We start from the raw sequence: 23,125 nt of genomic DNA on the forward strand, positions 1-23,125 counted from the left end.
TTGTCAAAAGTGTATAAAATCCTTCAAAATGTAAAACAATAATTTGGATTTTAATGATTTTCTCAGGTGTTCTCAACTCTTTAGTTCATAATCCTATTCATAAATCCTGCCATATCGCTTCTGATGATATCACCCTCTCAAATGAACATATGACTGCCCCGAATTCTTTCTAAAGGCGGCCAACGGCAGCAGCCAAAAACCATTCTTGGTCCTAAACTGGTGTCTGCAGGCCATGTCCTGATCCCCGGGAAGGGTCAGTCAAAAGTCCTGCATACACAGGACTGGAGTTGCCCGTCCCTGGTGAAGGCGATTCTGAATTGCACCCACATGACCTTTGACCCTTCCCCGGAGCCCAAGCGAGCAGCCCTTCCTCACCTTCCCGTTGATCTTCTCCTGCAGCTCCTTCTGCTTCTCCTTGTCGCGCTCCTCGTCCAGGTGTGAGCGGCAGGTCATGGAGAGCTTCTTGATCAGCCGCTCCATCTCCATCTTCTGCTCCTGCTTCTGCTCCGTCTCCAGCTGCTTGTACTTCCTCCAGTCATTGATCACGCCCTTGGGCCCTGCAGGCCAACCCCATTGCATTTACATTTTAGTCATTTCATCCAAAGCAACTTACAAGCATATAGGTTCTGCAACAAGTTGAAAACATGAAATCCGTAAACAGCAGAAAGCTATTGTCACTGTAAATAGGATATTGGGGGGGGGGGTTTTCTCTCAACGTTCATACTTTTTTCATATGCTGGACTCATACAAGTGTGCCACAGCAGATTCAACAAATGCCCTTAACTTCAGAAAACTCTCATGAACGGAATCCCACCCGTTCGTAAATGAACACTTATTTATGAGAATTGCGATTTGGCATAACTGACGCCCCAAAGATGCCATATAAGGCTAGGCGTGTCCAGCTCATTCCTGAAAATGACATTGGTCTTCCAAGCTCTCCATTTCATGGGCGGTACTGTAGGTGGGTTCTGTCAGATAGATGGCTCAACTGGATCAATACGTACAAGGGACATAGTCTATCATAGAACACTGTCGGCACCCAATTAGTTAGACTACGTGTTTTGGCAAAACATAACTATATTGTTGACCGAACTCTCACATTCCTCCTACACAGTCCACTAAAATATGTTTCTGAAAACATCTGAGGTAAGAGATATGAATCAAGTTCAACTGCATTGCATATTTGATTTGTAACACTTAGTTTGAAAGTTGGATCTGAGTTTTGTGAGTGAGGTGAGCTGTGCTGGACACATTTAATTTGTATGTATGCAAATGCAGAACCGTCGAATGCTGGACTGCACCGGTCACGCACTGCAAGCCTCTCTATAGAAAATGAATGGAATGCCTTGTGTGCCAGATTTTGTGTGGAAGTACCGTGTACATGAATGGCACAATAAATTGAGGCTACAAATACAAATCTTTTTAAAAATTAAAAGATCTAAATATGTCTTATAGGCCTTCATCGAGGGAAAAAAAGGCCAACCCATCCAAAGAAATGCACTAGGTACCCTGGGTTGGGGGAGGAAAAAAATTTAGAAATAACTGAATGTGGAAATCTATACTCTCGGTTTATCAACCTGTGCACTCAATTTCAAAACCGTACTAATAGTTTTGCAATACACATGGAATGCAAAACTGGGAACACGGATTTTCATGCTTAAATATATTTTTCCCCAACCAGGGTGCCTAGGAGGACTCCACAGAGACAATTAAATAAATAAGTATGTACAAATCAATAATGAAAAGGTACAAGGAGCCTGGTCTCGAACCCGAGTTTAGCTTCCTAATTAAGTGTTCTCAAAGTGATATTCAATTTCCCAGAGGAGCTTCATTCACCCGTCTGACGCTTCCTACAGGGATACCTGAGGGAGAAACGGTCGTCCTGGAAACAGGCATACCTGTGTTTATGGCACTGCCATCCTGGCTGTACTCAACCTCTTCCAGGACCACAGGGTTGCGAATGGTCTTCTCCGCCCCTTCCTCTTCCTCTTTATCGCTGTCCTCGTCTTCGCTGCTACTGCAGTAGTACTGCAGCTTCTCCCCGAGCAGCTTGTCATCCAGCGTCGTCATGGTCACCCAGCGGAGAGAACGCCGCTGCAGTACGAGAGCATGCACATGTTCATCTGTGTGTGTGTGTGTGTGTGAAAGAGTGTGTGAGAGAGTGTGAGAGAGAGAGAGAGAGAGAGAGAGAGAGAGAGAGAGAGAGAGAGAGAGAGAGAGAGAGAGAGAGAGTGTGTGTGTGTGTGTGTGTGTGTGTGTGAGAGAGAGTGTGTGTGTGTGTGTGTGTGAGAGAGTGTGCGAGTGTGTGTGTGTGTGAGAGAGTGTGTGTTTGCGTGTGTGAGAGAGTGTGTGTATGTGTGTGAGAGAGAGTGTGTGTGTATGCATCTGCGCCTGCGCGTGTGCGGGTGTGTGTGTGTGTGTGTGTGTGTGTGTGTCTTACGGGGTTTAATAAACATCTCCAATCCCTCCCTATATTCCCCTCTGGCCTGGCCTACCAGGCAATAACAAAGTACTTTTCCATGAGCCTCAGTAAACCTTCCCATCAACATTTCGATCACCCACATTCATTCAGCAAAGTGTCTAACCCAGATTTTCATCATTCTATTTATAATTAGGTAAGGATTTGGGACAGCATTAGAATTCTAAATCTGCTTTTCTTGTCCAATAGATGTGAAAAAAGAGAAATCCAGATCATCCTTGAAACTACTGCTTTATCACGCAAAAGAACAACGATCCTGTAAACAAAGAATCCACCCATGTTTTTAAGTTTAGGCTTTAGTTGTACAAACCTATACTGTTAAAACATCGGAGTGTGATGCTTGAGCGTACAGTGAAAACCCCCGCACATGCAGACCAGTTCAGCCCTCAGAAAGAACGGCCCCGATATTCACTTTATACGACGTCAGTATTTAAGCGAAGCCTCGCTGTAATATATTCAATGTCTCACACCGGTCAGAGCAGCTCAACTCTTATGAGTCTCAAGAATCGTCATCTTGGCAAAGCAGCCGCAAAGTATACAGATTCTGTTCTCTAGAACGCTCTAGTACAAGAATAATTAGGCATGTCGATGTATCTGCAATGAAAATGTCCACTCTCCAGCGTTCAATTTAAAGACAAATATGGGACCTTCTGTATTTAGTTAACAGGAATCATAAAAACGAGTGTGATTAATCCAAGCTCTACCGCCATGTCATATGTATAGATAAAAACTCCTGCTGTTCAACACAGCACTCCGCGGATAAAGCTTATCCAGTAATGGAGCTGCATAGTGTCCTTTTTGTATTCCTAAATCCAAGGGAGCCTACACTAAGCTACAGGGTCCGGAGTTTTGCATTCAACTCCGCAATAATCCATCAAAAATACTGCACAGATGGAGGGGGATGGTGATCGTTCCAGGGCAAGTCCTCCAAGCTGTACAATCACAATTACTTCACGATTTTACAAATGAGCAACACAAAGTCCTTTACTGAAAGAAAGGTTGTGTCTAATGGTAACCCACTTCAAGAAACAAGGCTGAGGGTGACGGGTGCATTACAGAAAACACAAATTACTTTTTCACGGTGGTCGCCTCGATAATGCACCGCAGCTGCATTTTATCATTACTGCTTATTGTGTCATCACTGATAAACCGTTTGTTTGTGAACCATTGTATTCCCCCTTTTAATTTCTGCAATGAACGTTCCTCATATTAGTATGAAAACCAAGCAAACGACGATATAGGATCCCTTGACACTGCTAGTAGCTAAATCCAATTAGTCTCGTCTACACGTTAATTTTCTCAAACTAGGCCGCCCTGTTATCGAGCAAAGAAGGGGTTGACATTAGCTAGCTAGCTAGCTAGCTAATGTCTTGTAAAGAGCAACCAGAAATCGACAAGAGGCGACCACAATGCCGATTGCTGTTCGGGCGTTGTTTAACATTATTTGGTGGTCAGGCTATGATAGCCTGGTTGTCGTGAGACAGCCGGAGCTGCAGCGGCACTAGGAGTAAGCACTAGTTAGCTTGCTAGCTTAACGTTAGCACAACCTTATTAATATGTTCGCCTAGCGTAGCTACCTCTTGTGACTTGCCGTTACCTAACATAGTCTACCTGGTCGTCGAGATTTGAATAGCGCTGAAACAACGCATTTTAAGTTCTCATGAGTCACCAATGTAGTTGTCTAGCTAGCTACATTACTGCGATTTAGCCCTCCATTGCTAGTCAGCTAGCTAGAATAGTTACCAAATAGCTACCAAAATAGCAAATATATCGACTAAACGCCGTACCGCGGTCAGAAAACTCTGTTTCTGTGTTAAGATTAATAAAGTCTTACCACACAACGTCACTTGTTTTCGGTCTGAGGAAAAACAAAATACACAGGCAATTTTCATCTACAGAGGAATACGGCTAGCTGAAGTTCCTGTACACAAATACGCTTATTAATTATAGGTTCTCGTTCGAGATTGACCAATTGCAATTCAAATAGCAATGACGGATTATAAATAACCAATCATTGAAGGCTACAACGGGAGGAAGTCTATGCTTTCCCCTCCCATACGCGGATAAAGCTGACGCCTGTCACGTGATCTAGTGGGGGGAAAGCCGAAGATGACTAATACTAATAATAATAATAATAATAATAATAATAATAATAATAATAATAATACTTTCTTACATTTATATAGTGCTTTTCTCAAAACTCAAAGCACTTTTTACAGTTGCATCATTGCATTGAGTCATTGAGGTTTATTTACCAGAGGGAAGATCACCCTCTACTGGACCACCAACACCATTGGAAAATCTTTAATTGAATCTACAACAACAAGCATTTGTTCAATGACAAAATGTAATTCTAACGGGGAACATTCAGCATGCCTGGCCTTTATGTTGGAGTGTTCAGTATGCTTGCTAATGTCATTTGTCTTCTTGGTCCTATTTGTTTTAATTTAGTTTAATAAAATAACAGGAGGCACACACACACACACACACACACACACACACACCTTCCTTTTTTGCACAGTGCTCTTTGAGCTTTTTCTTCTTTTTCTTGCATCTACTTTCATGACAAAGTGTGAGACTACTGGCAGCCAAGCACACTACAATAACTGCACTGCTAGTTTAGCATTGGTCTGCTGTCCTGCCTCTCATTACATAAATAATAATAAGTCAAAGTATTCTTTCCTTTTTATTGATTGTTCTTGCTGTGCATCATACATGTCTATGATAAGTGAAAATGAAAAAGAGAAATTTGTCTCCATCTGGACAATCTCATGGTGGATTGGCAACCTGTCCAGGGTGTATTCCTGCCTCTCAACCACAGTGTGCTGGGATACGCTCACCACCAATAGAGAATCTGCATTCAAAATAGAATTTAGTCTAGGACTAGGCTCAATAGGTGTCTGCAAAACTACCCCAATAAGTCTTGACTAAGATCACCAACTGTGAAGCATGTACTTCTGATTTCAACCATTCGAAGGGAGAAGTGAAATTTTATAATGCCGTTATTCTCTCCTCAGAAAAAAAAAAAGAAAAAAAAAATAAGAAGAAAATTTTTTTAAAATTTTTTAAAAATTAATTAATTAATTAATTTAAAAAAATAAAAAAATAAAAAAATAAAAAAATAAATAAGGCGGCACGGATGGTGCAGAGGGTAGCACTGCCACCTCACAGCAAGGAGGTCCTGGGTTTGAATCCCTGTCGGCCGGGGCCTCTCTGTGTGGAGTTTGCATGTTCTCCCCGTGTCTGTGTGGATTTCCTCCCACAGTCCAAAGACATGCAGGTTAGGTTGATTGGACAGTCTAAATTGCCCGTAGGTATGAGTGTGTGAGTGAATGGTGTGTGTGCCCTGCGATGCACTGGCAACCTGTCCAGGGTGTATTCCTGCCTTTTGCCCAATGTATGCTGGGATAGGCTACAGCTACCCTGTTCAGGATGAGCGGGTTCAGATAATGGATGGATGGATGGATGGATAAATAAATAAATAATAATAATAATAATACTTTCTTATATTTATATAGTGCTTTTCTCAAAACTCAAAGCACTTTTTACAGTTGCATCATTGCATTGAGTCATTGAGGTTTATTTACCAGAGGGAAGATCACCCTCTACTGGACCACCAACACCATTGGAAAATCTTTAATTGAATCTACAACAACAAGCATTTGTTCAATGACAAAATGTAATTCTAACGGGGAACATTCAGCATGCCTGGCCTTTATGTTGGAGTGTTCAGTATGCTTGCTAATGTCATTTGTCTTCTTGGTCCTATTTGTTTTAATTTAGTTTAATAAAATAACAGGAGGCACACACACACACACACACACACACACACACACACACACACACACACACCTTCCTTTTTTGCACAGTGCTCTTTGAGCTTTTTCTTCTTTTTCTTGCATCTACTTTCATGACAAAGTGTGAGACTACTGGCAGCCAAGCACACTACAATAACTGCACTGCTAGTTTAGCATTGGTCTGCTGTCCTGCCTCTCATTACCAACCAAGTCAAAGTATTCTTTCCTTTTTATTGATTGTTCTTGCTGTGCATCATACATGTCTATGATAAGTGAAAATGAAAAAGAGAAATTTGTCTCCATCTGGACAATCTCATGGTGGATTGGCAACCTGTCCAGGGTGTATTCCTGCCTCTCAAGCACAGTGTGCTGGGATACGCTCACCACCAATAGAGAATCTGCATTCAAAATAGAATTTAGTCTAGGACTAGGCTCAATAGGTGTCTGCAAAACTACCCCAATAAGTCTTGACTAAGGTCACCAACTGTGAAGCATGTACTTCTGATCTACTTTCATGTCAAAGCTTCATGGACTGTGAGGTCAGTGTGGTTATCATTTTGGATACATTTAATAAAGTAAAATGGTACTAGTTTTTCTTTTTGCTTCTTTATTTTTTTAATTTTATAATACCGTTATTCTCTCCTCAGAAAATAGATTAATTAATTAATTAATTAATAATAATAATAATAATAATAATAATAATAATAATAAAAAATAATACTACTAATAATAATTACTTATACTTATATATTTGTATTATTATAATCCAGTCAGCTAATTAGATTGATGACTAAAATCAATCTCTGGTTAGCCTGTAACCAACTGTGAAACATGTACTTCTGCATTCTACCACTAGAAGGCAGAAGTGAAATATAAAACCGTTTTTCTATCATATCCGAGGCTGTTCTGCGGAACATCAAGCAGTGAGAATTAGGTGGAGTGCAAATTCTGCTGCCTCAGTGGATCTTCTTTAGACCTTAAGGAGACTTTTATGTTGTTGAAGAAAGGGGCATTTTTCCTATTTTTAATTTAACAAACTGAATATTTGTGTACACAAATCTGTATATTATTAAAACACAAACTGGCTTTTTCAAGACAAATACTAATGCCATACTTTTATATTGCCCCTTTTATATGAGGTCATAGTCAAGCAGTAACGGCAGCACATTCCAGTTCAAAATGCGAAACAGCTGTGCAGTGATTCCTGCACTACGAATGTCTACGTGTAGGCATAGGTGGTGCTATGAATTTACCAATCTGTTCATCAGAAATAGGATGCAGAGAGAAAAAGCACCCACACACAAGATAGTGCTTGGACCTTTATCAGCTGTAATGATCTGATGACTCAAGTCTGGATAACAGTGCTTTGAGAGCTTTTTTAGGGCAACGTGGAACTGGTGATTAACATGACAATCTGCACGATGATTAACATCTTAACTTCAGTGTGCAAGATTACTGGTGTGCGTGTTGCAGAAAATGGTCGGAATACAAGGGATAACCTCAGTATGAATACTGACTTGGCACAAAGATGTGTAAAAAATTATAATAAAAAGTAGTCTTGCTTTCAAATGTGAAGAAATATGTCATGCTTAACATTGTACCATTTAGTGGTCAGGTTCTCTTCTGTTCACTTAGATATTATTGTGAAAGGCTTTTGACCAAAAACAATTTGGCCAAATATTTACTACTGTATATATGACCTCACCTAACTTTTCAGCAGTGGCAGAAAGGCCTTACTCTGCTCTCCTCTCACAGGAGAGCTTCTTTAGCTGTGCTAGTACTCTGTAGAACCACCTCTGCAGAACCAGACTGGTAATGAGGGTTTTGTGCTAGTACTCTGTAGAACCACCTATGCAGAACTGGACTGGTAATGAGGGTTTTGTGCTAGTACTCTGTAGAACCACCTCTGCAGAACCAGACTGGTAATGAGGGTTTTGTGCTAGTACTCTGTAGAACCACCTCTGCAGAACCAGACTGGTAATGAGGGTTTTGTGCTAGTACTCTGTAGAACCACCTCTGCAGAACCAGACTGGTAATGAGGGTTTTGTGCTAGTACTCTGTAGAACCACCTCTGCAGAACCAGGCTGGTAATGAGGGTTTTGTGCTAGTACTCTGTAGAACCACCTCTGCAGAACTGGACTGGTAATGAGGGTTTTGTGCTAGTACTCTGTAGAACCACCTCTGCAGAACCAGACTGGTAATGAGGGTTTTGAGAAGATACATTTCACTATGGTATCTCTGGCCAAAAACAGTCCTTTTACCTGTGAAAAACAAACTATTATCTTCTTATAGAAAACCACAGTAAACTTACATTGATAATGCTTGACTTACAATACTGTTCTATCCATGAGGAGAGAGACGGGCAGTGCACTTTCATTACATTACATTACAGTCATTTAGCAGCTCTTATCCAGAGCAACGTACAATAAAGTTCAAATCAGAACCAGGGACAAGTGCGTTGAAGACCCTAGAGGAAAGTACAGTTCCAAGTCCTAGAGTGATCACATAGCTAAAACTTGAACCCTTGAAGAGTACATCAACTTTCCAAGTAGCATACCACGGTTAGCAGCTAGAATACCCTGAGTACTAAAATAATTATACAGGGGGAAGGTGCAGCCTGCACAGTTTTTTCCCCTTTGCATCTGACTGATAACCAACATCACCAGGGAAACTCCCATTTAGAGGCTGGTATCCTGCATCCTGGTATCCTGGGTGTTGAAGATTTTGCACTACTTCCTTCTTCCTAGATAACATTACATATTTAAAGTGTTAAATATGACATTAAAAACGGTTGCCTGTACAGCCCTCACTCACCCTCGTAAAGGCAAAACTAACTGACCCAAGGCTTCCTGCAATCCTCCAGACACATTCCCTCTCACCTCCTGCATCTGTGAGGTCCATTGTATGTTCATAGATCAATACATTTGATATAATATGTTATGCTGTTTCAACAGGAAAATGACAACACTCTAACATGTTTGGCTGACCTGAAAATGCTTTCCAAAATGAGGTCAATTCAAAACTTAATCTTGATCACAAGATAGGAGTCGTGATAAGGGTTGGGTAATCATAAGTGCCCTTACTGACTCACACATGCAGTAAGCGGAAACCCCCTCCCCACTACAAACTCTGATTATGGACTAGTTTTCATGTAAACTGTCTGCATCTATGAGCAGATGAGATCAGTTTTACTCTCTGCAAGCAACCGCGGCAGCTGCAGGGAGGGTAGATAAAAAGCTGAAACGCACATTTTATAGATTAAAAAAGATAAAAATCTGCCTTGTAACAGGAAGCTTAAAAAAAGATCCTCTAAATTTGCATTACAGATAAAAATACTCTCAAAACAGCAGTATTAGACAAATAGACAAATCTAGCCCCTCCAACCTCTAACAACAGAAAGGACAACTTTTCACAATCTGAAACCTGCTGACCTTACCACACTAGCTGAGGCAATCTTCCATCCCCATTTCAATAGTTATCCCACATCATGTGAACTATCTGTAATTTATACTGCATTAATCATGTTGTTAATTTCTTAAATTCTGTTCTCTACTTTCGACAAAAAAATGCTGCCCCTCAAAGTACAGTGCTAATTTGCAAGCTATGAATATACAATCACTCACTTCAAATGCCTGGACTCCACGCTTATGTAATGTATGAGATACACATGTGATCTAAGGTCACAGACACCCTTAACCCTGGTTCATAAACATTTTGAGTCTGGATATGAGGATCTGCCAAATTGCAGTCATGTAATGTAATGATCATTTAGAGACATTCAATACCCTCCCAGTTCCTCACACAACGCTGCCGCAGAAATCCCAGTTCTTCTTTTTTACCTTCAAGCATTGCTCACAGTTAAGAGGAAAATGTAGTCTATCATCTAATTTTGCATATAAATAAAATACATACAAAAAACCTTGTTCCATCACTTCTATCACAAAATTGACCCTTATATATTCTATATTATATATATAATTTCTTGCTAGGTATATTCAATGTCTTAGTCCATTAACCCTCGTGTTGCCTTAAGTGTAAAAAATGACCCGACACTGTGCTTAACAGCAGAGAAAACCCCTAAATGGTATTTTTCCAACTTGAAATTTGATGACAAAGTTTGTGATGAGTGGCATGTTGTTTCTTCATGCAAGACTTGGGGTTTAAAATTCAACTGAGCTGCATTATTTTAAGGGTTTAGTGAAGGCGGGTAATTTTTGACTCTTAGGACAAAGGGAGTATACAGAATGTTAAGACTACACAAGGGTTAAGCACAGCTGGCTCCTCAGCGCGATGTGAGGAAGGGGAAATGGAAAAGGTAACGTAAGCGAAGCTGTGAGTGGAGTCGCTCAATGTCGTTATATGCCTCAACTTGTGCAAAAAGCAAACTGCCCAAAACATCTACAGCGTGTGTTCCTTCTGGGTCAAAGCAGTCATGGGAAGAAAGGCCTATTGTTTGTGTTCAACTTCATCCGTGAAATTCTTTTCCATTACATTCCATGGAAAAATACTCAAAATAGGCAGTACATCAAAAAATCTCACTATTACTATGTTGCTTATTCCTCCTTCCATCCTTAGAACATCTGTCCAGTGCTCCCTTTTGTGTTGTACAGCACTTAATTTGATCTGTCTTCACCTAATTTCCATTATTATTATTATTATTATTATTATTATTATTATTATTATTATTATATTTCAGTGGTTCCAAAACTGAGGGGTTAGACCCACTCCTAGCTCTTGACCCTCCAGACGCATTCACACTAATCAAACTAAGAACTGAGTTTGTATACGTAAAACATGTATTCCAATTTTTATTTAAATATATTTTCATCCCCAATTTTCGTGGGTTGGGGAATAAGTTTTGCATACCTGGCTTAGATAACAGGTGCTGGAAGAAAAATAAATGCAGAACAATCCTTTGTCAGCTCTGGTAAAATCAATGAAACAAGCAATTCATTTTTTTTGCCATCTCAGACATCGGATGCATACATTACATTACAATTATAAATTAGACCGCAACAGGTCTGTGGGTTATTTCATTCACCATCGTTGGTTACAACATTAAAGTTTGTTTATACAGTGTGAGGGAGTCCAACTTATCTTTTCATATTGTGTGGGTTAAAAGATATAGGATTGTTTTCGTATTTTAGACATAATGCATTTTGTATTGTTTTTATATAGGCATTCTTTTTCTATTGCTCTTTCGTAGCTGCTACACTTCAGTGAAGTACGAATATGATGCAATACCTGGCATCTGACTGCTCTGGAGTATTATCCGCACTGATCCTGGAACAGGAAGGACTCCGAGTTCCTTGCCTGAACTTGCACTTCACACTTCAGGCGTGGCACTCATTCATCATTTTGACAAGGTCCCAAAAAACGCACGGGAGTGATTTTGAAGCCCGATAACCGGGAGCACCTGGAACGGCGACTGATGTTGCTTGCATTCACACTACGCAAATACAATCGGGCGGCTCCACAAAATCAATTACGTTATCCTATTCTGTTCTGGAGTATTACCCACACCGATCATGGAGCAGTAACGCTCTAATCCTTCCTGTCTGAGGTAAACTGAGACCCCCTCAGAGGAAGGCTGGGTCCTCTCACTGACAGGGGGTAGAGCTGGGCCGATGTGAAGTGTGGACAATGCCAGGATGACCTCCCTTTCTCACTACAAAATAAGTAAGGAAGAACCCTGCCCGTGACCCTTATCTCCTGCTGGGGCCTCTCCTCCCCTGCTATTGTCTTCCCCGGGGGTGCCAAGACAGGTGAAGACACGCAGGATAACCGAGAACAGCCGTCACCTTCAGAGCGATCCAAAGCCCACAGTTCAATGGGGACATTGTGTGAGTGCGAGGGAGAGGACACAGGAACACGCATACACGTTACTTAAGTGCGCACTCCAAGAGTGTGCATTCAAACATGATCTTGTACTGTCCCTCCACAATTCTATTTGACCAAATCAACATTACTGCACTTCACTTTCTGAATTCCATCCGTATACAAGATGTACTGTAGCTACTGAATACAGCCTTCCTTGGTTCATTGTTAAATTAAGAAAAGGCTAATTCAAGGTTAGGTTAATTATTTAAACTGGCCAAACTTCAACCAGGTATTATAAGTCTGTTTGGTGAGGCGTATGACTGTGTTTTTGTTCAGCATGGTGCCAAAACCCTTCTGCAGAAACCATCTGATAAGATCCGCTAATGGGTTTTAGTGAAGTGCCCTATCAGGTTCTGCATGTTCCTTGAGGTAGCATGGCATGCTGGCAAAGATTTTACAGCTGAATACATTCTTACACTCTCTCATTGCCTAAGCGCAAGGGCTATCAGATTATACAACAGGACTTCCTGTGATACCACATTCACGCCATCATCCAGTGCAAGGAACCTCGGCGTGGTGATGGACAGCAGACTGTCCCTCTCCGAGAACATTGCGGCGGTGACCCGGTTGCAGGTTCTTCCTATACAACATACGGAGAATCCGCCCCTTTCTCACCCCCTACTCGACCCAGGTCCTGGTCCAAGCGATGGTTCTATCCTGCCTGGACTACTGCAATTCCCTCTTGGCTGGCCTCCCAGCGTCCACCATCAGACCCCTCCAGCTTATCCAGAATGCAGCAGCTCGTCTGGTCTTCAACCTTCCCAAATACTCACGTCACGCCCCTGCTGACTTCCCTCTGCTGGCTGCCTGTCATGGCTCGCATCAAATTCAAAACATTGGTGCTAGCCTTCCAAGCAGTTAAGGGGTCTTCCCCAGCTTACCTACAAAAAATCATCAGACCCTACACCCCTGCCAGACCTCTTCGTTCAGCCTCCACAGGCCGCTTGGCACCTCCCCCTCTCCGAGCCTCCACCTCACGCTCACGACTACACTCTGTTCTGGCTCCACGGTGGTGGAACAAACTCCCTGTTGAGGTCAGAACTGTAGAATCTCTTCCCACTTCAAGCGCAAACTGAAGACGCACCTCTTTAAGCAGCACCTCTCCCCGTCCCTCCCTACCTCCCTGTGAACCTTAATTGTTGTCTTTCTGTGATTAACTTTTTTGTGTATCAGTATTTTTAGTTTGGCTAGATAAGCAGTGTTTGGCTAGTTAAGGGGTTTGGTCATACTTTTGCGTTTTGTTTGTTTGTTTGTTTAAAAAATATATATATCTTTGGTGTGCAGGTAGCAGTTGAAATTGTACTTCCCTCTATGGTCCTTCAGCGCACTTATCCCTGGTTATGGGTCTGCACTTTGTTGTACGTCGCTCTGGATAAGAGCGTCTGCCAAATGCCATTAATGTAACAAGCTTTCAGGTGCACAATTCTTAAGAATAAACAAACACTATATATAGTATAATATATAGTATAAAACAGCAGTGCAAGTTAAACACAGCCTATTCATGCAGTGTCATGAAACTGCAGAAGGGGATACAAATGGAAAGAACAAGATGATAAGATGAACAGGAGAAAGTTTATTAAATCCTTAACCATTCAACTTATATTATGCAATAGAATCGTTCATTTCATCCAACATTTAAGCCAAAATGCATTTCATAAATAGTGTATTTGGCCACAAGGTGGAAGTCTTGGGCCAAAACTGAACTACATACATATACATGGTCAATGTTTTCCCCCTGAAATAGAAATTGATGTTAATTCATTACAACTTTCTCTGCTCAAATGGAAATTGACATACTGTGTCTATAAAATACTAAAAATATTAAATTACTTAAACTTCAAACTTGAATTTTATGAATCCATAAGTGAATGGCAAAGAACAAATGTACCGTCATGACGAGATTCATTTAAAAAAACTGTCAAATTAATACATAACTAAAAATGTGGACATTTTCATATGTAAAACAATACTTAATTTTGACTGTATTATGAACAAAAAAAAATGGCAGTAATCCACTGGATGCAGATACATTTTCCTCATTTTAATAGGATTATTTATTTTATTTAAAAGCTCTATAACACCGCCATTTTGGATTGCCGATAATTAGTAAGCATTTCTGTCATGATTTATGCGTGAATAGACATTCAAAGTTTTACCACTTTATGGCAAACCATTTAGAATTAACACTTTTGCAATACGCCACACCCATCAAATTGAATTGGCTTATTGCTGCCAATTTCTGGATTAATTAATATTATGCAAGGAGATACATTTCTCACTTCCAACCGTTAATTGTAGCACCACCAAGGAGCTAATCGAGCCCGACATTGCTCAATCGCTGTTTGCTGCACAGCCCTCGAACTAAAGCTCAGAGGAAGGTGTTCTTCTATGCTTCTGCTCATCAAAATCAGCAGGGGGAACCTTGAACGCAACGTACGGACAACTCTTTGTGTTGAGGCAGACCAGCTTCTCCAGTGTGGCGGATTTGACGATGTTGAACCCCGTTTGGCCGCCGAACGTGCTGGGCTTCCAGTAGTGCGGCGCACAGATAACGTTTCCCATGAGTCCTTTCAGGGAGAACGGTGCGCCCATCTCAACCATGCTCTGCCCAAATATGGCACCAGGCCTCGTCTTCTCCAGCAGCAGGCCAGGGTAGAACTCCAGGGCATCAATGTGGCCATACATCTCCTCCAGAGTCTTGACCATTTCCTCATCATCTGTGGAACCATCAGAGACAATCTCCAGAACTGATCACACTGCATCTACAGGCCCATTAGCTTCATCTACAAGCACATACAGTGGAGACCAAGAGTCTGAGACCACTAGTGAAAATGCTTCTATTTTTATTATTATTTTTTTTTTAATACAAACTTTTTCATTACTAATTATATTATCATCATAACAATTTGAGGTAAAAGTTGAATCTGTTAAAAAATGAAATCTTAGTATTTGGTCTGTCCACCTTTTGCTTTAATGGCATTATTTGACAATGTTCCAAAGAGCATCTTGTGATGTTACTGAATTCTTGGCTTTTGTCAGTCTTCAAGTGGCCTCAGACTTTTGAACCCCACTGTACATAACTGCTGAAATAAACATCTCTGGATAAGAATTAAAATAATTGACGACACCACAAAGCTACACATTTGATTAACTGTTACACTCATATCATATCATATCAGTTGTATTGTGCAGCATGTTCTAACATCAACAAAGAAGCTCTGCACCTTTTGTGTGGTGGGTTTGTGATGTGGGTTTTTAGATAGACTCATTTCTGTGGCTTCATGCCCAAACAGGGAAGAGTCCAGGGGAACGAGCCAGAATACAAATTCCTGATGGTTATGCAAGCTCCGGTCTCGGTGTGGTGAAAAAGAGATTAATCCAGACTGGACATCCACACATCTGGCATATTCTCAGCCAAGAAGCTTGGGCCTCGAAGATTCAATCAGATGATTAATCCGACCCCACAAAACTAAGCTAGGTTGTGTGTCAGTGTACTGTAAACGTAGAAGTGGACTATGCCTCCATGAATAATGTTCTGGATGAGTGGACTCCATTGAGCTCGTACTGTAACTTTACCTATTGGCAGTACCTAGAATCAAGGATCTTGGATATCTGCACTTACCTGAGAACTCTTTGAAGGATGTGTACGGTCTCAGGTGGAACCTCCTCCTGTATTGGTTGAAGGGGCGCAAACGAGCGTGTCTGGACTCCTTAATGGTGTTCACCGCCACTTTCCCCACAGCTGCATTCATGTTATAACCGCCCCCTATCTGTCAGGCACAGAATTACATCCATGTCACACAAGACAAATAGTCCACAAGACCAATAAATAATGCACAATAAGCACAGTGTAATACAGACAACAGCCACTAAAAAGACAAAAAGTATCTTGGGGAAAAAAAAGAATATATATATACAAAGTTAACTGAACAAAAACTGTCAAAACAAGCTCCTGAGTTCCTCATACACATTGTTATTAGTGAGGCCATCATAATGAAAAATAATGGACTAAATTAATTAAAATTATAATTAGACACTGGTGTTCAAAATCGTACAATTTCTCACTCAATTTTGAAACAGTAGCTTACCATCCATGCACCCAACCAAAAATCACTAATTCCCTTTTCTTGGTTGGTCTTGTGAAACATACAGATGGCCAGTTTGGATTTGTCACAAAGAGGTATTCACAAATATTTTTGTTATGTTTCAAACCAATGCAGCCACACTATCAATTAAACAAGGAATTCAAACATCTGGTTTATTTCCTCAGCGTGACAAATTTACATGAACTTAGAAACAAACAAGATAATGCTCTCAGTAGAGAGATACTGGCATGATGCGGTTTTACATCTGTGGCTTAGGCTTAATATCACCTCCCACTACAGGGAGGGAGCGGATACAGATATATACTGCTGTGTTCAGTGGCAGCTGTCAAAAAAAAATCAAAGTTTGGCAATTAACAAACACACCAATTCAGTGATTCTGCCAGCCGGAGTGTGTGGAGTTACAGGGACAGAGTGTGTGGAGGTACAGGGACAGAGTGTAGAGTTACAGGGACAGAGTGTGTGGAGTTACAGGGACAGAGTATGTGGAGTTACAGGGACAGACTGTGTGGAGTTACAGGGACAGAGTGTGTGGAGTTACAGGGACAGAGTGTGTGGAGTTACAGGGACAGAGTGTGTGGAGTTACAGGGACAGGGTGTGTGGAGTTACAGGGACAGACTGTGTGGAGTTACAGGGACAGAGTGTGTGGAGTTACAGGGACAGAGTGTGTGGAGTTACAGGGACAGAGTGTGTGGAGTTACAGGGACAGGGTATGTGGAGTTACAGGGACAGAGTGTGTGGAGTTACAGGGACAGAGTGTGTGGAGTTACAGGGACAGAGTGTGTGGAGTTACAGGGACAGACTGTGTGTGGAGTTACAGGGACAGAGTGTGTGGAGTTACAGGGACAGAGTGTGTGGAGTTACAGGGACAGGGTGTGTGGAGTTACAGGGACAGAGTGTGTGGAGTTACAGGGACAGAGTGTGTGGAGTTACAGGGACAGAGTGTGTGGAGTTACAGGGACAGAGTGTGTGGAGTTACAGGGACAGACTGTGTGGAGTTACAGGGACAGACTGTGTGGAGTTACAGGGACAGAGTGTGTGGAGTTACAGGGACAGGGTGTGAAAGGTCATTTAAAGGTAAAGAATTTGGATCTTTCAATGTAGTGCCACTTAGTGGCTGATTGGGGTTACACTGAATGAACAGCTCTGAATGGCTCTACCTGACCATATTACCAAAGCTCCTAATACTAAATAAGATGTCTGCCTGATAACAATATTATGTTACTTTGCAATCACACTAATGACTGTATCAAGGTCTTAGTGCTGGAGGACAGAACTACACGTTAAAAAAGAAGTAAAAAAAACACACAGCCACGGTAATGACCAATACACATATGCAAATGTAGCAGATCCAGAGTAATTATTTTTAAACTAATAAAGATTCCGCTTCCCAGACTAATCTGAACGCTGATATAGCGATAAGATACAAAAGTAAATCGTAGCCACCCAGCCCTGCCTTACCTGACCAGCATGCTGCCGTGTAAATCCATGTATAAGCTTGTCCAAACCGTAGTGGAGCAGGACCGAGGTGTTGAACATGAAGTTGGTGTAGTTGATCTCATCGCCGTCAATCAAAAAGCTGTCGGGCATCAGTGGGTGCCAGTGGTAGAGTTGGGCGAACTCCATGGCGATTCGGTTTCCGTACTGGAAGGTGCTGCCATGCATGAGAGTGGGGTCGAACTTCAGCTTGAAGTTATATCCGCTCAGGTGCTGGACGTAGTCCTCAATAACGATCCGGATGACCTCGCCTCAAGCAGAGCACAGCCGAGAAAGGCGTTATCAATCCACAATCTGTCACATTCCAGTTTTCACTCATTAGATTATTCACATTTTTATACACGACCCATGGATTTTAACCAATTTTATATTCCGCAAAATATACAAAGAAATGATCAATTTATTAAAATGTTATAAAGGTGATGGAATGACTGGGTCCTGTAATACCCATATTACTGTGCTGGATTGTACTGTACAATGACGACTGTGCAGTCCTGTAATACCCATATTACTGTGCTGGATTGTACTGTGCAATATGTATTTAGATATCTGTTTGAAAATAGTTAGCTAAATGGAAAATTAAGTTGGGCATTAAGTTGAAAGTATAAAAATAAATGTTCAATTTTCTAATAGAAGTTTAGAGGGTAGTATCTGGGACATAGTCTGCAGGAGTATAGGTGATAATTTGGACACAGCGACAGATCAGGGTGAAACCTTGCCGATGCAGGATTTGGTGAGTGAAATTCCACAGTGTCCATTTGCCTTCAGTAATGGTCCCCCCCCCCCACCTCCTTCAATCTTCGTTTTTATAAAAAAATTCGTTTCAAACTTTTTCAAGTTTTTCCTCCAAATTTGGTTGCCAATTGTACCCTGTTTATTCCGATCGCTCATGCATGTTGAGGAAACACCGCTACAACCCTGTCCCCCCTGTCCCCCCTGGAAGGAGCCTTCTTCAAGCTCCTGCCTGCGTGGGGGCGCTCACCGATGATGATCAGGCGAGTGGTCTGAAAGAGCCGCTCGTCGTCCCAGGTGGGGTGCTCCGCCTTCAGGACGTCACAGACGCGGTTGTGCTCCCGCAGCCACAGGGTGGCGTACATGGTGAGGCCTGGCAGCAGCCCGAACCGGTCCTCGCCTATCGCCAGACGCTGCTCTTCTGGGGTGCCCGGGGGATAGATCATGGACACATCTGCGTCGGCTACTGTCGGAGGGTAAGCCTCTCCGTCGATCACCTGCGAGGGCACAAAATGGTCGTCACACCCCGCATAAACATCTAGGTCGCCCTTTACAATAAGGCTCACAAACTGGCATTAACTAATATAGTTGTTAACATGAATTAATGAAGGACAAATACATGAATTAAGAATGCAATTAACTTTTCATTCGTTAATGCATTTGTTAACAACTAACGTATTTGTTACATGATGTACATATACATTAGCAAACCATAGGATGAACTTATAATTAATTAACCATTTACAAACACTTTTTCATTCCATTATGAATGTTGGCAATAACTAATGTAGTTGTGAATGAATTAATGATATACAAATACATTAACAGCTGTACAGAACAAATGTATGTGTAGGCCTAAGTAAATGTTCTAGTTGTGTTACTTTAAGTACAGTATAGACTACAACCACTTGCTTAATAAGTAGGAAACAAGAGGTTATAGGCCGACCATGTATAGAGGAGAATGTCATTAAATGATAGGCCTATATTTTATCCTCCGTCAAAAAGATTTGGGGCTAGTCAAAAAACATTCCCGGGGACAGTTCCGGAAGCCCGATGCTGGTGACTCCAATGAACGATCAGAGAAATGTCTATCCTTTTCATCATTGCACGATACCATCATTTGGAAGTTACCAACTCAAATGTACGGCTGTCTTTTCAGCAATTTTGACGTGGTTTTACCTGGTACTTAAGCTTTCCATCTCTGAGAAGCCTGAGGTTTAACTGCCGTTCCAGACTATATCCATAAATATGTGCAGCATCAACCTGAGGATGTGACAAACAGACAGACTGAGGCGCAATGCAAATTCAAAATCTGTATCCGTATGCATCTGTTGGATTGCATTGCTTTTCTTGAAACATTTAGATACACTAAGTGAGAAATTATAGTCCCGTGATCTGGAGAATTTCCTGTCAAATCAACCCTGCGATATTGTGAAAACAATTTGGAGACGACAAGGTTATTAAATGCACACTATTGTGAGAATCTAATTTGTTTCAGGGCTTACCATGTTCCCGTCAGTCAAGATTCACACATTGATGACATATTGATTGAGACAGTCATAAACGACACAGGGTATTTCAATAATTAGCAAGATGTGTAACTGCGACAGCGACGTTTTCAACAGTGTCTGCTTTGGCGGACGCAGACTCACGCCATGTCCCAGAGCCAAGGTGAAGCCTGGTCCGAGCTTGTGGTCAGTTTTGAAAAACTGGTGCGTGAAATGTTGGGCAAAGAAGGCAAACATCAGGTTGGATCCCTGAGGCTCTGGGCGGAACCTCCTCCTCAGCACAAGCTTATTCACCAGCTCGTCTGCATCTGGAAGCTCAGGCTTTCCTGCAAAGGACGGTAAATGGTTGGAATTTATATAGTGCTGAACAGTTGACCAATGGCAATTGGCTGCCACGCAAGGCACCAAACCAGCTCGTCAGGAGCATTTGGGGGTTAGGTGTCTTGCTCAGGGACACTTCGACATACCCAGGGTGAGATCAAACCGGCAACCCTTCGACTGCCAGACGACTGCGCTTACCGCCTGAGCCAATGTCACCCCAAGGAAAGAGACACACTGCTTCAGCCAAGATTCAGTTTGTCAGCCACTAATTTAGTTTAGTGTTTTTTTCTCCCGCTAGATCTTTCCATCTATCTGCAGTGAATGCAAAGTGACAAAATAAAGATGTAATCACAGTAAAAAGAAAGGTACCCTTTTTTGAGCCTGGTACCCTTTTTTGAGCCTGGTACCCTTTTTTGAGACTGTAGAATGAACAAATATACAGTGAGGTCAGTATTTGGACAGTGGTACAATTTGTATTCTTTACTGATGTTCCAAAAAGTAAGCATATTGTCTGGCCTATGTCTCTGCTTATTTCTGTTTCTTATTTCTCAGCCTCATAATGGTCTCCTAGGCTTCCACTGGCACAACTCTGGTTCTCATGTTGACAAATGCCAATACCAGTCTCCAAAGGCAAGCAAAAGTCTAGAATCAAGACTAGATGCTGAACACTTGCTTATACCCACACTAACCTGAAACAAAATGTCCAATTACTTTCGGTCCCCTACAATGGGGGGGGGGGGGGGGGGGGGGTTAGGGTGGTGAAATTCTTACATGGATGACCTGGTGTGGATTTAGATAGTCTCAAAGTAAAGGTGACAGTCTGGACTTTAACCTCATATTCACTGTTTCATTTCAAATCCAATTTTACCACTGTCCAAATAGTTACAGACCTCACCGTACATGTATTTAAAGATGACAATTGCAAGCCACTTTAAAATGATTTGAATTATGAACAGCTTGAGTCACCATGAACCCCCAAAGGTCTTGGACAGTCCTCAGGGACAGGGGGCAGAATCCGGGTGTAGTAGGTGATGTTGGAGTACGCCTCCCAGTTCAGGTAGCCATACTTGCTGTTGTAGGTTGGAGGGTTGGGGATCAGGTCTGATCTCGCTGGAGAGGGAGAAGAGACAGAATTACCGATCACGTAATTTCTACTATGTCCTTCTGATTAATATAGGGGTATTAAATGACTACGTTTTGTTTGTTTCGTAAATTTGTCATTGATATAATGCCTTCACTTTATGTGAGATGCTGTCAAATCTCTTTGTATAAGAGTACTCTCATATTCATCCTGCTAAATGACCTCTTTCCATTTAAATGGCCCAGATACAAAAGCTAATCATTTCCAAAATGGCTACAATGAATAATACAAACATAATTCACATGTTCTATATTCTAAATAATCGCACACACAATTCTAATAATTAAAAAAATTTAATTTAAATATGAATAATAATATATCACATAATGCGTTTTCATGGAGTGAACAATATCAAGCCACGATATAAAAAGATAACGTGAAAGAAGCAGATAATGGGATTTCAAGAAATAAAATATCAAAAATTGATCAAAAACAAACAATAATAAAATCAAAAGCAAAGTTACCATAAACTGGAACAATAAGATGATTAGGCAGAAAGAAAACAGTTTCAATGTTGTAATGAGACGCATCCCTCGGATGATCCGGAAGTGCACACACGGCTGAACAGAAACCCAGATCCCCGATGAGGAGAGCTTAGTCTCGGGGGTGAAAAACCACAGATTCTTATAGGACCGGAAATGATGACGTTATCTTTTTGTGTTGAGTGAGCAGATCTGTGAGATAGATTGGTGCACTGTCATGGAGGCACTTAACATTGAGGAGAAGGGTTTCGAATATTTAGGGTTTTCGAGGGTGCAAGGGGAGTACGTGCCATTTTCAGAATTTTACAGGAGAGGCAAAACAAATGTTTGAACGAACCAAGGTTTTTGGGATGAGACTTTAGGTTTTTACCCTTTATTTGAATCTAGTTAAGGATGGCACATCCTATCTTTTGCCACTAGATCGACCTCATCAATAGCTTCCTTTTGATATACACTCAGTGAGCACTTTATTAGGTATTTCTGAGACTTATTTACATGAATATCTACATGATTGTGTGTATTGCACTGCTGCCACACAGTTGGCTGATTAGATAATTGCATGAATAAGTAGGTGTAATATGTTCCTAAAAAAATGCTCAGTGAGTGTATAATATTCATTTTCATTCATTTCTTCTGAGCTTTTCTCACCAGGTCTCGGGGCATTCTATCTGAAATCTTTCTTGCCTTGACTTCGACTGTTTCATTTATCTTCCAATTTCTAATAATGTTTCTGAAGGTGGAAATAGGTAAAACATTGAGAGTTTTTGCAGCCTTCTCCTCCTTGGTGGAAATGAACCATCTTCATTCTGAAATCCTGTTCTTTTCATTTACAGGAACCCATGGTTGCCAACACCAAACAGAACAGCCACTGCAGTTCGATACTTTAGAAGGTATGGAGCTACTTCAGAATAAAATGTCCAGCCCTGGAATTATACTCATCTGACTCACTGAAGCCCAAATGAGTAAATCAATCAGTCTGGAAATGACAAAGAATAATCCAAAAGGGTTCCCAAACTTTTGAGGGCCCTTTTACTTTTTTTTTATCATTTATAAACCATAAAAAATGAAAACATTTGCAGAGAAGTCTCATGTTTAATTTAGAGTTCAGGTCTGCTTCAGGTCACATACAGATTAATTGTAACACACATGTAAACCAGGGGTGCCCAAAGTTTTGCACCCCACTG

The 23,125-nt window shown here is 41.3% G+C and overlaps 1 protein-coding gene across 1 annotated transcript in view; it reads right to left on the bottom strand.

Annotated features, from left to right (window-relative positions):
* LOC133141450 (prostaglandin G/H synthase 1-like) overlaps nt 1-23,125 on the bottom strand; it is a 34,686-nt gene that overhangs the window by 2,082 nt on the left and 9,479 nt on the right. Inside the window, exons 5-14 of the mRNA XM_061262022.1 lie at nt 21,285-21,428; nt 20,142-20,323; nt 19,669-19,752; nt 18,740-18,986; nt 17,722-18,008; nt 15,779-15,926; nt 14,519-14,873; nt 9,469-9,490; nt 1,899-2,094; nt 376-557 (exon numbers count right to left, since the gene is read on the bottom strand). Of these exons, the coding sequence (XP_061118006.1) occupies nt 376-557; nt 1,899-2,094; nt 9,469-9,490; nt 14,519-14,873; nt 15,779-15,926; nt 17,722-18,008; nt 18,740-18,986; nt 19,669-19,752; nt 20,142-20,323; nt 21,285-21,428 (1,847 nt within the window). The remainder of the gene's footprint in view (nt 1-375; nt 558-1,898; nt 2,095-9,468; nt 9,491-14,518; nt 14,874-15,778; nt 15,927-17,721; nt 18,009-18,739; nt 18,987-19,668; nt 19,753-20,141; nt 20,324-21,284; nt 21,429-23,125) is intronic.

Source organism: Conger conger, chromosome 12, assembly GCF_963514075.1.
Source record: "Conger conger chromosome 12, fConCon1.1, whole genome shotgun sequence".
Lineage (NCBI taxonomy): Eukaryota > Metazoa > Chordata > Actinopteri > Anguilliformes > Congridae > Conger > Conger conger.